The 16,211-nt window shown below is 42.5% G+C and overlaps 1 protein-coding gene across 4 annotated transcripts in view; it reads right to left on the minus strand.

Moving 5' to 3' along the window:
* CA8 (carbonic anhydrase 8) overlaps positions 1 to 16,211 on the minus strand; it is a 299,496-nt gene that overhangs the window by 158,764 nt on the left and 124,521 nt on the right. For 2 of the 4 annotated variants that reach the window (XR_012327174.1, XR_012327178.1), the window contains one exon: positions 15,260 to 15,387. Coding sequence is in view for 1 of the 4 variants with exons in the window: in XM_033843082.2 (XP_033698973.1) it covers positions 3,141 to 3,265; positions 15,196 to 15,387 (317 nt within the window). In the remaining 3 variants the exon portion in view is untranslated. Of the gene's footprint in view, positions 1 to 3,140; positions 3,266 to 15,195; positions 15,388 to 16,211 lie in introns of those variants that run through there. The other 2 variants (XM_033843082.2, XR_012327169.1) reach the window with 2 other exon arrangements.

A 16,211-nucleotide genomic window follows, 5' to 3' on the forward strand; every position in this document is an offset into this window, starting at 1 on the left:
CTAAAAAGTTATTTTTTTAAATCACATACCGGGTAAACAGCGCCCTCACTCCCCACTGTCCTGTCGGCTATGTCCTTGGGTTCCAAGCGGCCCTGAGGGCAGTACAGAACAGGGGGATGCTGGGAAGTTACCTACTTATCCCCACATTAGGCATCTCATTCCCTCCCAGACTATCTATGTGGAGTCCCTCTCTCCTCTCACCAGCTCAGCCCTCTCCGCCTGAAAACCCAGCTCACTCTTCACAGCCTCCATTAAAACAAAACAGAAAGCACCTGACTCACAGCTATGCCCCTCAAACTCTGCGAACCCAAAAGACGGATGCACTCCACAGGATCCAGCACTAGACGAACGTCAGATGACCGACAGAAGTATTTTCTTTAGGACTGGATCAGAGATAATCTGGGATAACAAAGAATTCAAGTATTATTCATCACCTATTTTGGAAAAATTAGTCAGAAACTCCATCATCATAAGTATAAATACTTCTGCAGAAACAAAGCCTCACCACCAGAATTTAATCTCCATCAACACAAACCATTACCTGTGCGCTTAACGGACCAGGGCAGTTAAAACTTCACCAAGTAGCAGGACCAGTCTGCACGCTGGGTCCAAAATTCTACTCGACTGTGGGGCGAAGAGCACACATCACCAACCTAATCTCATGGAGCTTCCCGAGGCTGTAAATTCTGTGAGTCGCAGGCAAAGTCACTGAATCCCCTCCGGAAGCTGGCGCCGACCCAAGGACTCCCATGTCTCCCAAAATTTTTGATTATGAGACTGTATCTCTGAAGGCTGACTGAGATGAAAAAGCTTTTCAAACTCAAAGAAGAGGGCAGGGCTGAGGCCCTGACAGCCCAGTGTTTTCCTGCCCCTCCTCGGCCCTCCGCTACCCTGCAGGTTTAACTATTTGGGATTGTCTTGTGTCCTCCCTCCTCTTTGATATGTTCTGGTGTGAACTCTTCCCTTTCACTTTGGGTGAGGACAGGGCAACAGCCAGAGGTGACACAGAGACAGGGCTGAATTGTTTCAAGGCACTAGAAGTGACAGGATGTCTGTGGGAACTGAGAAAAAAGCCCCTGGAAAGGCTAACATTTGAAGACCCAACATCGCCCATCAAGGCCTTAAAGAAGCTGTCTCCTCTTACTGTCCTCGGCATCACATACCACATATATTATTCAACACACTGCAACCGTTTTTCCCTCCATCCTCGAAACATTTAATATTTCACTTTTTTTTTTTTTTTTTTTGGTCCCTGTTGCTATGCATGGGCTTTCTCTAGCTGTGTCGAGCAGGGGCTACTCTTCGTTGGGTGCGTGGGCTTTTCATTGCAGTGGCTTCTCTTTGTTGCAGAGCATGGGCTCTAGGTGCATGGGCTTCAGCAGTTGTGGCACACAGGCTCAGCAGTTGTGGCCCACAGGCTCTAGAGCACATGCTCAGTAGCTGTAGCACAGGGGCTTAGTTGCTCCGCGGCATGTGGGATCTTCCCGGACCAGGGCTTGAACCTGTGTCCCCTGCATTGACAGGTGGATTCTTAACCACTGTGTCACCAGGGAAGTCCTAATATTTCACTTTTAAGACCTGAGTTTTTTTAATGAAAGGGATATTTGGGGCTTTCAAAAGAAATTTTTTAATGATTATTAAAGTAATATTGAGAAATACTTTCTCTAACTTCATTCTTTAAGGCACATATATCATTTATATAAGTTAACCAGTAGTGACTTCCAGGCAATGAGGCAGGCATGGACGTGGTATCTGGTCAGGAGCAATTCCATACTTAAGTATGTGCAGTTGGGAAAGACAGACAAGGAAGACTGGTGTTTCGGCAGCCCCTGAAATGTACTATTACTTGACACTGATGGGCTATTTCCCAGGAGAGAACTGCGGTCCTTATAGAAACAAATATGAACAACAGAGACATCCTGTCAATTTCACCAATGTGGGTTGTCTCTGATGTACCTGGCACTGCACTAAATGTTGGGAGTAACACGGAGAGTGAAAGGGAGACTTTTTCTTCAGGAGCTGTATTAGCTTGGGCTGCAATAACAAATTATCATAGACCGGAGGCTTAAACAACAGAATTTATTTCTCCCACTTCTGGAGGCTTGCAAGTCCAAGATCAAGGTGCCGACAGAACTGGTGTCTGGTGAGGGCACACTTCCGGGCTTGGAGATGGCAGTCTTCCTGTGTCCTCACCCGGCAAAAAGCAGGGAGAAGCAAACTCTCTCTGGACTCTTATCAGGGCACTAATTCCACTCACGAGGGCCCCACCTTCATGACTTCTTCTAATCCTAATCACCTCCCAAAGGCTTCACATCCTAATACCATCACATCAGGGGGTAGAGTTTCAACATATGAATTTGATTGGGGGGGTGGGGATCACAAACACTTCAGTCCATAATAGGAGCCCACACTCAGTGAGAAGGACTCTTTAAACACTAAAGGTTACAATGCATGAGATCAATGTCACAGCAGCAATCCATCAAGGACACTGGGAGCACAGAAGAAGAAGGAATTAGTTCTGCTTAGGGAAGGAACTCAGAAGAAGTCCCACGGAAGAAGGGATACTCTAACTAGATACTGAAGAAAGAGCTGGAGTTGGCTAAGAAGATAAGTAGGGGAGAAAACTCTTCAGACAAAAGAAAGACTCTAAAACTCTTTCTCTCTCTCTCTCTCTCTCTCTCTCTCTCTCTCTCTTGCTCTCTAACTGCTTGAGGCGAATAAAACCAACTTACCAATTTTAACCAGAGTTAAACCAGACTTTTAATTACTGTTGAGGTTTCTCCAGAAGTTATTTGTTTTCAGCTTATCATCTATTCATAGCATCCACAAAAGTGACCTCCTGAATTTGCAGAGGCAGCAGAATTTTTACAACAGTAATAATACTAAGATGAAACTTAATAGCATAGATTGCCGTTATAACCAACAGCCCATGCGCATTCTCCAAGCCCACTAAGGCTGATGGGAAGCCTCATTTGCTGCCCCAAGCTTATATTTCATGGAGCACTTTTTTATTTTAATATATTTAATATTGATTACATTCAAGAGCTACACATCTACTTTTAAACTAAACCATTTTCAGTAAATCGCTGAATACTTTACATGAACAACAAAAGTTTTACAAGCTGATTTGTTCTTCTTACCTCCATGGGAAAAGCTTTGAAATTAACTGTGTGCTCAGAACCACGCTGGTTTTCTCTTCCCCAATGAAATCTGACTTCATACAGCTCAAATTCATGCCCTTGAGGCAATGGACCTCCAGATAGAACTGAAAAAAGAAAATAACATATTTAATTACATCTCAAACACATTCATCAGCACATCACTATAAACACTAGGGACATTTTTTTGCCAAAAAGGTCTCATGAGCTCTACAGAATAAATTCACATAACCAAAATGAAGAGTGAATCACAACTGTGAGATGAATTTATACTGTCATCTTCATACAGTAAAAGTTCAAAAATAACTTTTACTTTCAGTAAAAGTTCTGAAATACTTGGGAATGATATGTATATGTTAACTTCTTGTGTATTTTAGGCATAGGAGTTGACAGAAAATAAACACAGTAGCTATTTATACTCCCCGACACTTAAACTTATCATTGATCAGGGGACAAGAATATGGTCTGAGTCTCAGGCTGACCAATAATTCGCTATAGACCTATCAATAAATTGAAACTTGTTTACAGATAATCCATTTACACGAGCAGGCTTTCAACTGAGACAACAGATGTCAGCCAACAAAATTATCCATGCAGTGAAATATTATTAAGCCAATCTGATTTTTCAACAATGAAATCACATTTTTACAAAAGCAATCTATCATCCAGTGTCATAAATGTAAACAAAATTGTAATAAAATATTAACAATACTTAAAATATTAAATTTAGTTCTATGGGGCCCTGTCTCTATGTCTCATTTCCGGAGATAACCCAGAACTTTGTCCCAAATAAGAGCACTCTAAAGGATGATAAAAAAAATACATCTTGTCTTGAGGCAACAAAATACTTTGATTAGTTAACACCTGATATCATATGGAAAAATAAACATAAAGTTTATTACAAAGGGCCAATTTTGACACAAATAAAGGTTGTTTGCATTCTTCCTGTTAACAAAACTGTTCATTCTAAATGGTATCAGCTAAGAATTATTGGTTATTTTCAGCCAAGGAGCTGACAAAATTCACCCTCTCCCCCAGATGTGGTCTCCTTGAAAGAGGCTAGTGTTCACACGTGGACTGTCGTTGTGCAGGAAGCGACGGTGGCCAGACTTGGTGCCCCACTGCGGATCAGCTTTGTTCTCCATCCTTCCTCTAAACTCAAAGGAGAAGAAGGGGAGTTGGTGCAGCCATATTTGTTTGGTTGGTTCTTCATCTAATCACTTTTCCCCCAAAGAATTTAAAGCTGCTTCCATCAAAGTTCCTATCCTGCAGCCAGAGGGCATAAATCAGAAGGAAGAGCAAAGGGCAAACAAAGACAGAGGCAGAGAAGAGACGGAGCAATGAGGCCATGGCACAGATGAACATCTCGCAGACCTCGCTGAAAGCGCCCGACAGATTTGGTGCCAAGCCTCCCTCCAGCTCCAGCAAAGAAGAAAACCAGCAGCGGCAAAAAGGGACTTTAATTTTTCAAGGGTTTAACCCTCACATCTGGAGGAAAGGGAAGTGCAGTGATGGCCTTTAGGGTGACACCATGTCGCAAGATTGTAATGCGTTCCTCACGCTTGGTCTTTTTTTTTAAGTTTCGATGCAACTCTGAGGGGTCGGTGTTATCATCCCATCGATGTGGCTGAAACCAGTTGAGGGTGAACAGCCCCGGTCATCCAGCGAGCCAGCTCCAGGAACCTGGGACTCAAGCTTGTGACCCACAGCCCGCAGTGAGATGCGGAGACCGTGCTTTCGGTGCCCGTGAGCATGACCCAGAAAACAGTGGTCTTTAGCCATGTAAATACATGGCTAAAAAGGGATTACTGAATCTAGAACCACAATGCAGGCTCACTGCATCTTCTTCAATAACCATCATGCTGTGGACTGAAGAAGGTCTAAAGTGTTTTGATCTCAACCAGAGTGCCACAGCTTCTGAATACCCTCCAAACTCATTCCCTTACCACGGTTGTCCGAACTGGGTCTTAAGAAAAACTGGCAAAGAGGCCTGGAGTCCACCCGCTGTGTACCCCACCTCCCAACCAGAAAGAATAAATGGGAAAGGCTTCTTGGGAGTCCTGGCTAGCAGGTAGATGGGCCCGCGGACTGGACAGCTGGAGTTTTGCCAAGTGGAATAAACTGGAGCTTTGTTTTCCCAGACACTCCAAGGACCAAGTTAATGGAGGGAGCTGAGCTCTGCTGGAGTAAAGAGATAAGAGGACCCCTCCTGAGGTCAAGGAGAACTCCCCAACTGCAAATGCACAGAAAGGCTCCTCGGGAGTCAAAAAGGGAGGGGGCGTTACCCCATCCCACGCTGGAATCGATCTTGGCAAAAAGATCGATGCACACACGTACCAGGGAAGGACCCTAGGACAGGTCAGGTGTGGGAAAAGAAGAAAGATAATCGGCCCAAGGTAGACAAAGAGCCGGAAGAACTGCCCTGTCTAAATGATTCAACCACCTCTTTACTGTGCTTCTCCTCGTTAGGGAGGACACCCACACCCTTTCTCTCCGGGTGTGTATTTCTGCCTTGCTTCTGTCTTAAATACATAGTTTCTCTGTGTGCTCTCCCACATTGCGCTGTGTCTCTGATAATAAACTCTGTATCTGCTTTTGCAGTTTTTGCCTCCTTGAGAAATCCATTTTTCAAACAGGGCAAGAGCCAGGGCAACTTTTCCTCTAGCCTCTAGCCCCTGGTAGACTAGCAGCTAGGATTCCTGGTTTTCACTCAGGCTACCTAGGTTCCATTCCTGGGCAGGGAACTAAGATCTCGCTTCAAGCCACTGCTCACCACTATCTCCCCGAGATCAGTCCCATGCTTGCTGCACCCCAGCCTGCACCATTTGAAATGGAAACACCCTTCACCTTGTGGGTCTACGACCCGACTTGAGGCTTTTGTCTTGGACCAGGCTTAGCGCCACACGGCCAAGGGAAAAGAAACGGGAGTACTGTGGAATGAAGCATACGTGAGATCGGAAATATATTTTCCCAAAACATTTTCATCAGGTACACACAGAGTTTCTGAAACTGTTACAGAGCAGTCCACCAGTAATTTCTTATAGCAATGGATGAAGCTGATTCTGTCCGTGATTTCAGGGGCCAAAAAGAGATCTGTGCTTCACACGTATACCCCTCACCTGACCAATGGTCAATATTTCTTTAGATTAAACCTTGGGAATAGAACTGATATTTTAAATGCCCTGGAAATTCAAACTGCACAGATGTATGTCTTACTGGGGAGAAGTTCCAGGCCCACAGGGGTTCCACTGAAAAATATTTCAACAAATATTTTTTGATCATCTACACTGTAACAGGCACCATATTCAGTATTTAACATACATTGATGTTGGGCTTCCCTGGTGGCGCAGTGGTTAAGAATCTGCCTGCCAATGCAGGGGTCACAGGTTTGAGCCCTGGTCCGGGAAGATCCCACATGCCGCGGAGCAACTAAGCCCGTGCGCCACAACTACTGAGCCTGTGCTCTAGGAGCCACAACTACTGAGCCCGCGTGCTACAACTACTGAAGCCCACGCGCCTAGAGCTCATGCTCCGCAACAAGAGAAGCCACTGCAATGAGAAGCCCACATGCTGCCACGAAGAGTAGTCCCCGCTCGCCACAACTAGATAAAGCCCAGACGCAGCAACGAAGACCCAACACAGCCAAAAATAAATAAATAAAAATTTTTAAAAAGATACACTGATGTTGACAAAACAGACAAAATTCACCGGCTTCATGGATCTTACATCCTATTGGGATGACATGCGAATTTATATATTTATGAAGATCAGACTTTTACTGTGATGTTTGGTCATTACATGGTCATTATTTCAAGAAAATTATAATGAAACCAGATCCTCAGGGTCTTACATTCTATTGGGTTGAAAATGAGCACAAAGAAGGGAAGCGTTTTTCCCAAGCCTGGTCCCCAGGGAGAGGTGACAAAGGGGCAGCTTTCAGCCAGGAATTGGCTCTGGTACCTTTCACTTTTGCTGCAGAAGAATAATCCAAAGTTAAACCACACTAAAATCGCGAGGCGCTGCAAAGCCATCAAAAACGACAAAATCATGAATTCAGAATTTTATGAGGTGCCAGGTGAAAGCGTTACCTGTTCATCCCCCAAGAATGATTGTGTTTACAGACCACAAATAAATAGCAGGTCTCTTTTATCCATTTGGAAACATCCTCTCAAGGCATTATTCTTCCTTTTGACCATGTCCTTGTTTTATGAGAAAACTAGTCATACCACAAGAAGAGCACTTTTCCTACATTTATGAAGATCACATTTTGCTTAGTGATATTCTGTCACTATGTGGCAGGTTTATTAGTTGTGGCGCCATTATGTCAAATAAAATTACAAGGAAACGTGAAACTCACACTGACGACACGCTACATTTCCTGAGAATAACAACCTTGTGAAAGGAATACAGCATACACCGATGCCATTGCTACACCTCCGTTGTCTTTAATCCTTCTTCTTTGATAGGCACAGCCATTATGCTTATAGACATAAAAGAGTTCCTTTCAGAAGCTTCTGCAAAATATGGGAATCCCATAGAGACATGACATATATACATTTACCTAAATCCATTTAAGCTTCTATAATCCTTTGCTGAAAACAGACTTGCCAGATAGATCAAAAGCTGTTTGCCCCTCATTTCATTTGAGTTCAACACACACGTTTTGAGATGGTCCCCATGCCCATCCCTGTGCTGACCACTCAGTGTATAAAAGGAAGGATATAGTCTCAGCACTGGCAAGGCATTCTCTGTGCTTAAGGCACTAAAGGTGATTGCATCGGGGCAGTAGGGGAAAATGCACAAGGCACTCAGAGGGCGCCCAGCAGGGTCCAAGCCAAAACCAAGGCCGGTGGGGGGTGGTCAGAAAGTCAGGGAAGACTTTCTGGAAGAGATGACAGCTAAGCAGAGTCTTGAAGGGTAAGCTAACAGCAGGAGTGAGAAAGTACATTCCGAGCAGAGAGAAGAGGCTCAGAGAGGCTCAGAGATGGGAAACGAACTGAGGGTACTCCAAGACAATAAAGTCAGAGGTACCCAGTGGCCAAAGGCAGGCCTCAAGGTGTGAACATCAGGACGGATGGCAGCTCACGTGGAGGGGCTGGAGTTTATCGTGGAAGGAATCATCGTTAGCTTTTAAGCAGGAGGCTAATATTTTTGCATTTTAAAATATTACTCCCAGGTCCCAGGTCTGGGACTTCCCTGGCGGTCCAGTGGTTAAGACTCCACACTTCCACTGCAGGGGGCATGGGTTCGATCCCTGGTTGGGGAACTAAGATCCTGCACGCTGCGTGGCATGGCCAAAAAAAAAAGGATTAAAATATTACTCCCAAGGGGACTGCTCTGGTGGCGCTATCAGATTGCTATCATCTGTACCAATTTGAGGAACCTGGGATTAGAAGAATTCTACAGGTTTCCTTCCAATCATGTCCCTCTCTCAATCCAGGAATGCTGTGTTTCGCCACTATTTATTTTCAGAATGTGAAGCTTTTTACTCTTGAGTTAGTTTCTCCCACACAGTTGTAAGGCTAAGCCTGTAGATGCTATTACCTAAGATTCTGTAACTTGTTGAAACCAGTATCATCTGTAGAGCCTCCAAGTTTCCAGAATTTGGAGTTCTCTGGCCTTCAGAGCTACTTGTTCATATGTGTAGAGCTATGTATAAAAGCTTCATTTTAAACTAGAAAAAAAAGAATCCGCATGCCCATGCAGGGGACACGGGTTCGAGCCCTGGTCCGGGAAGATCTCACATGCCGCGTAGCAACTAAGCCTGTGAGCCACAACTACTGAGCCCGCGTGCCACAACTACTGACCCTGCACTCTAGAGCCCGTGCTCCGCAACAAGAGAAGCCACTGCAGTGAGAAGCCCGCGCACCGCAACGAAGACCCATTGCAGCCATAAATAAATAAATAAATTTATTTAAAAAAAAAAAATATATATATATATTACTCCCAAGTCTGCATGGACAGTGTACCAGCCAAGAGCAAGCGCAGCTGTTGAAAAGGCTGCTGTCACAGCCGGCCAAAGACGGTGAGGCCAGGAGACAGAGGCTGCTGAAGCCACGACTCCAACGTGCAGGGACACCAACGCCAATGGTCCCTGATGCGTCCCCCAAAGGATCAGAGGCCCCCAAAGTTCATTCTCAACAGGTTTAAAGATTTTATAGCCTCAGTTTAACTTTTAAGGAATCCCAAATGTATTCAGAAAGCATTCCAAAAATAGTATTAATTAGTTTTTTTAACATTTGAAGTCTTAATCAATATTTTTTAAACAGTCCTTAGCTTTTAACCTACAGCTTTATTTCATATTAAAGAATAAATATCATCAGCTAATAAGTGTAGCACTAACATAACAGTAGGGAGAGGAGACCAGTTAAGCTGGGTTGTATAAGCAAAGGGAAGGGGGTGAAGGCAACTGTCCAGGTAATTCAAGTCCCCCAAAGTCAGCTAATAACACACATAATCATAAGTGAATTCAAGTTTTGCTCTCCTGGTTGCCCTCATTTATAGGAACTTCTCTGAGAAGAGACAAGTGAATCTCTAATTCTGGTAGTAAGTGATCAATAAGTATATGTATTAATGAATGGAGGGCTATCATATGAGGACCAGTGGAAGGAACTAATTATGTCCAGAAGGAAAAATGGCAACTCCACGGTATGATGATGGCAGTCAATCTTTTACAGAATGTCATGTGGAAGTACAATTTTATGTGTTCCATGTCAGTCCAGCATCCCAAAATAGAAACAAGGAGGGCAATCCCAGAAACTTTTCGATCTGGGGAATTACTCAAAAGCAAAATGGATCTCCTCAGTGAGGAATGATGAAGCCACCCAGCCACTCGCCAGAAGGTCTGAGATATGGGGGCTGGATTGGGGGCCTCCAGGGGCCCATCCCACTCATTGAATATGATTCAGCCCCTTTCCTAAACTCATGGGCTGCCTTAGTGGAAATCAGAACACTGAAGAAAGTAGCATACAGTCTGTGTGAGTGAGCTGCTGAAAGGTGATTGTATCACAAGAGAAAAGGGTGGAGAAAGAAACTTTGAGAAATCCTATCATTTAAGGTTAATGGGGCATGAAGAACTGGCAAAGGAAAGGCAGTCAAAATTAAGAAGAAACATCTATGACGTCATAGAGACCAACAGGAGAAAGAGTTTCCAAAAATTCCATTGCAAATGCAGCAGAATTAAAGTATTTTGAGAATTTTAAAGTGGCCACTCGAGGGCTTCCCTGGTGGCGCAGTGGTTGACAGTCCGCCTGCCGATGCAGGGGACACAGGTTCGTGCCCCGATCCGGGAAGATCCCATATGCCGTGGAGCGGCTAGGCCCATGAGCCATGGCCGCTGAGCCTGCGCGTCCGGAGCCTGCGCTCCGCAACGGGAGAGGCCCCAACAGTGAGAGGCCCGCGTACCGCAAAAAAATAATAATAATAAAAATAAAGTGGCCATTCGATCGTAGAATGAGATTATCAGTGACGTTCGTTTGGGAACTTTCAGCAGGGGATTGGGGCTGAAAGGCTCCTGTTCATGACATGCCTCAAATTTAAAACCCCAGGTAGGGTTACTATATATGGGAACTATACCATTAGGATTATTTTAAAAGCTTTAATTTAGTAAATGGAAGCATTTAAATTATGCTACAATTGTTGTAATTCTTTTTGGTAATTCTTTATCCTTTTTTAATATAAACAAAGCAGAACAATTTTTTTAATTGTGCTTATTCTACAGATATTTTTATTTAAAAAAAAGCAGCATCCAAGGAAACTTCAATGCATTATTACCAAGTGAAAGAAGCCAAGCGGAAGGCTATAAAACGTATGATTCCAACTATATGACACTGTGAAAAATGCAAAGCTATGGAGACAGTATAAAGATTAGTGATCGCCAAGGGCTGGGGAGAGGAAAGGAAGAACAGAAGCGCAGAGGATTTTTAGGGCACTGAAACCATTCTATACGATGCTACAATGGTGGATACGTGTCATGAAACATTTGTTCAAGCTCATGGAATGTAAAACACCAAGAGCGAACCCTAGTGTAAACTATGGACTTGGGCGCTGAGGGTTCAGCTGTCAATGCAGGTTCACTAACTGTAACAGATGTACCCTCTGATTACACTGTTTTGCCTGCGGTCAACAACCAGATGCTGCCAGCCAGGTGTGAGCCATCACACCCCTCCCCTCAGAGAAATCCATAAACCTACAAAGGCTGCTCCAACAACACAGCCTGGTCCTATGTAATCGTGTTACTGTGACATCCACCAGACCTCAATCCCTGCCCATGTGCAGAGCCTCTGATTCAGTTTTTAGACCCATTCCTAAATATGAACAGAGAGCCAAAGATCGCTGGACATCTGAGGAGAATCTCCAACATAGAACAGAGACACCAAAACAAACAGAAGAAGGATCCCAGAATAAAACAGAGACATACGGGAAACAGAAAAGAAAGGAATACAGAAGAGAATGAAGAAAGATCCTATAATCATGAAATAAATACTGGCAGCCATATTTTCTTTAATTCATAGAACACAATTTTTTAGAAATTAAAAATATAAGAGCAGAGATTAGAAGTTTAATAGAAAGATAGAAGTTGAGGAAATCTACCAGAAAGTAGAAGAAAAAGACTTAAAAAAAAACAAACTTATCAATGAAATAATATAGGAAAATTTCTAAGAAATAAAAGACAATTATCCTGACTGAAAGGGCCCACCAAGGGCCCAGCAGAGAGACACACAAGGTATGCAAACAATTACTCTCACAAGCCCTTCTTCTCAGCAAGTTATTGGGAGATGAACTGTAGGAGGGAGTAAACCAACAAATCCCTGAAATGAGGGAACAACCTCAAAAAGAGGATGTCTTATCATCCAGGAAACATGGAATTGGACACAGAGACAAGCCAAGGGACTTACTAGGCCTGAGGTCCAGGGAGCTGTGGGCGATGGCAGTCCAGATGGGCTGAAGAGGGGAAGGATGGATGAGAGGACTGGAAGGACTTTTTGAATGTCCTGGGAGAAGATGTGCCTGCTCGACATCAGAGAGTTTGGAAATGAAATCATGACGGATAAACAAAAAACCAAAGAAACAAAAATATACCAACTCTGGGCAGGGGCAGGGGGGAACCCCACATTATTCAATAAAGGAAACAGAATATAGTCTCAGCTGGAAATGACAGTTACACAGTCATAATAATAAAAACACTGAGCTAATTTAAATAACAACTGTAATTTAAGTACACAGGGATGATGGGGGGGGGCAAACCCATGATGGGGGAGGGTAATAAGAGAGCTAGACTCGTCGTCCATCATAGGGAGTTCACAGATATCTTAAATATCAAAGCACAACAGTATAAATATGCTATTAAGAAATGTGGAAGTGGGGCTTCCCTGGTGGCCCAGTGGTTGAGAGTCCGCCTGCCGATGCAGGGGACACGGGTTCGTGCCCCGGTCCAGGAGGATCCCACATGCCGCGGAGCAGCTGGGCCCGTGAGCCGTGGCCTCTGAGCCTGCGCGTCCGGAGCCTGTGCTCCGCAACGGGAGAGGCCACAACAGTGAGAGGCCCGCATACCGCAAAAAAAAAAAAAAGAAAAGAAAAGAAATGTGGAAGTGACAGCAGGAAAAACAGCTAAGAGATGAAAGTGGTCGTAATCAAGGCAAACAATTTTAAGTGGGGAGGGGTGGGTTATAACCAGAAGCAGAGACAAATATAGTACTAGCCAACTATTTAAATTATGTTTACATTCTATCTTGATAAAGATAAAGCTTGAACTAAATAAATGAAATACAGGGTGTTCAGGGCTTGCAGACCATTCCTTTGAAAAACTTATATATGCTAGGAAGCAAATAAATAAGCTGGTCCAGACATGGGATTGCTTTGGTTACGTTTTTTTAAAGCTTGGAGAAACACTGAAAGGGAAGAAACAATGAAGAAGTGATTATACTGGCAGAAAGGAGACAGGCATCCGAAGGAGCAAGGTCTCCAAGGAGTCAGAAGTAAGGGATCTGGAGTTTGCACGTCAAATCAGACCCAGACAAAAATACAGACAGCTCTTCCTCGGCGGTCAGGGTGGACCCAGTGGGCCGAGAGTCGAAACACTGCTTGATCGGCTCTGTTCTGGGAGGCGATAGGGGGCCAAGGAAAAGGTTGAGAAGGCTTGAGAAGTTACCAGAAGAAAATGGTCAACTCAGTGTGATGGAGTAAATTTGATCTTCGAGCAGGAATGGACACAGAGTCTTAACTGCCAGCGTTTGGACTCAGTCATTCCTCTACGCTCCCATGATACTTTATAACACCATGTCGTATTTACACTGAGGCTCTAAACGACTGTGTTTTCATCAATATGAATCCTCAAGAACCTTCTTATCCATTTGTATACAAACCAACATTCAATCACCATGATGCTTGATGTGAAATGCAAGTTAGTTGTATAGATATATAAACGTTTATTTCCAGAAGTGAAAAAGCACGTCAACATACCAATAAACCTTAAAACGTAATACCAACATTACCTTAAAATGTTTTTTATGTCAGGACAGTCAGCATACAATAATTTTACTATATATTTTATAAATAATACATAACGTCCCATCATAGATAACCCCCCCCAAAAAATCTGATTTAAGTTCAAATTTACATCTGAAGCTGTCTTCTTTGACTACATCCACACAACACCTAGATTCTGTTTTGGGTGACGCCCATACCTTGACTAGACTCAGAGCAGCTGGGAAGACAAAGCTCAGGAACATTCACAATGAATAAAATATCCATAGTTGGTAATCAATACCTGCCCTGCCTCATAATAAACCCAAAGATTTTATGGCTTGAAATATCAAATTTATCGATTCAGAATTAATTTGAGTACAGTTGATCTCTGTTTATCAAATGCTTCCTAGTATTTCAACGTACTCCTTATTTTACGTTCTTTCCAAGAGGGAAACAGAGTTATTATTCACTATGAAAAGCAAGATATTAATGCTAATTTTAAAATATTCCACTCTCCTCTCTCCTACATTTGAGCCAAAAGCCAATTTCCTTGGTAATTACCCAACAGCTTTTCTAAAAAACATTTCAGATCCATCTCAAATAGGTTCAGAGGGGAAGAAGAGAGTTAAAAAATAAATGAGTAAAAGAGCTTTGTTTGCCATTTAAATCTTTTGCTGAGTTTACAGGCTGTTTTTGATTGCTATTAATTAAAATTCTTCTTGTCATATTAATTTAGCAGAGAAAATTAATTTGGAAAGTCTATCTTGAATGTCAGATTATGTCAATAAATCCTAATCTTTAGTTTTACAAGTTAGTAAAACAGAGAATTATAATTATCTACATGATTTATTTTTTTGTTTCTTTAAAATGGAAAGTTTATTTGCTCAGTACACCAAATAGACTGCAAGCACTGTCATGACAAATATACAGAAATATGCAGATCAACATAAAATAGTAATTTAGTTTAAATGAAGGGAACTCTCTTTAAATGTTATGACAACGTACTCCCAAGAATCTTTTTTTCAGTTAATTATACATTTCAATAAAACAAACGGTAATGAATTAAGTGGAAGTTAGCTTGTGAATTTTTCTTAAAAATAAAAATCTAACCCTATTAATTCATACCAGTTAAACACTCTAACTAAAATCTCCAAGTAAGTGTAAAAGGAGATGAAGTTAGTTACCTTTTTTGCTTGAACAGCCCCAAGGAAAATGGTTACTACAAATACAGCAGGCAAACTGTTAAGACCGACCAATCTAGAACATACTGTTAAGCTAATCAACACTTTAGGACAAAATGCAGATTGGTACACTTGTGTACCACAGGGCTGGAATTTGACCAACTAAGGCTGTTCCAGTAACATCACACAACATGGAACAACCAACTGACACCTTCATAATTTCATCCTTTCATCCTTCCAAAAATGTTTCAGAAAATTATTCCCCTAAAAAATGCATTTTATAGTCTATAAAGGTATCCTGACAACAGAGCTAGGTTAGTTCTACCTTTAAGGTTACACAAGCTCTATAAACTTCTAGTTTAAGAAGCACGCAGAAACATCTAAAATACCTGATTTTGACTTCAGGATAACCTGAATGGCGTGCCCATCGTTGGCGACCTCACAGTCCCGGCAGACCACGTAATTCGGGGAGAGGCGGACATCCAGCAGTGAGGGGTCATATCGAGCTTCTCTTGAGTTCAAGTTAATGGGAGACTGGTACTCCCCATTAGCATCTGGAAACACCAAGCCCCACTCAACACCTGAGGACAAAAGGAAGCAAACTTAGAACAGACTGAAAAAATAAGTTACAGCAAAATGTAACATGGGGAAAACTAGTTTAAACACTGCTTATGATCCTTGCCATTATTAAGAAGGTTATGACTACTGTCCCTTTACAGATAAAATATGGTAATAATAATGTGTGTGAATTCTTGCATTCATATTTTGAATGATCTAATGTTATCAAACAACACATTCAAAGTCCTAGACTAATAAGATATTCTATTTGCCTACACAGAGGTACTAATTTATGGCTCTAGAAAATTTAGATCATCTTTAAGTGATTAGAAAAAAAATGACACCACAAAAATTTCCTCTGTTCATTAGTTTAATTATGTGCAGTACTTGGGAAATTCCTGTAACACTCAGCATTCTTGGCGAGAGCCAAAAACCATAAATCTGTTGCTAGTGAATGAACACTCCTTACCAGAAATGCGAACACAGTATTCTGAAGTGCGCATATGCGTATATACGCAGACCTGTATATACGTAATATATACATAATACTCTTTTCGTATTTTTATAATTCAAGTTGTAAACTCTCCGTTTGTTTCAATACATGTAGCCAACATCAGCACCAGTAGTCAGCTCTGTTAGGAGTCCTACATCTTCAGGGATACATTTAGGAAACTAAACGTTTTATTATAAGGGCAGCCCCCGTCTTGCCAGGTCCACTGATTCAGCTCAAAACTTAGGAAGACTTGAGCGGTGTCAGCATCCTCAGAGAAAAGATCAGTGGCTCAAATACTTTCTCCCCGCAGGCAAGCAAGAAACTAATAGTTTCACTAACGCTATATGAGAAAAG

This window comes from Tursiops truncatus, chromosome 17, assembly GCF_011762595.2.
Source record: "Tursiops truncatus isolate mTurTru1 chromosome 17, mTurTru1.mat.Y, whole genome shotgun sequence".
Lineage (NCBI taxonomy): Eukaryota > Metazoa > Chordata > Mammalia > Artiodactyla > Delphinidae > Tursiops > Tursiops truncatus.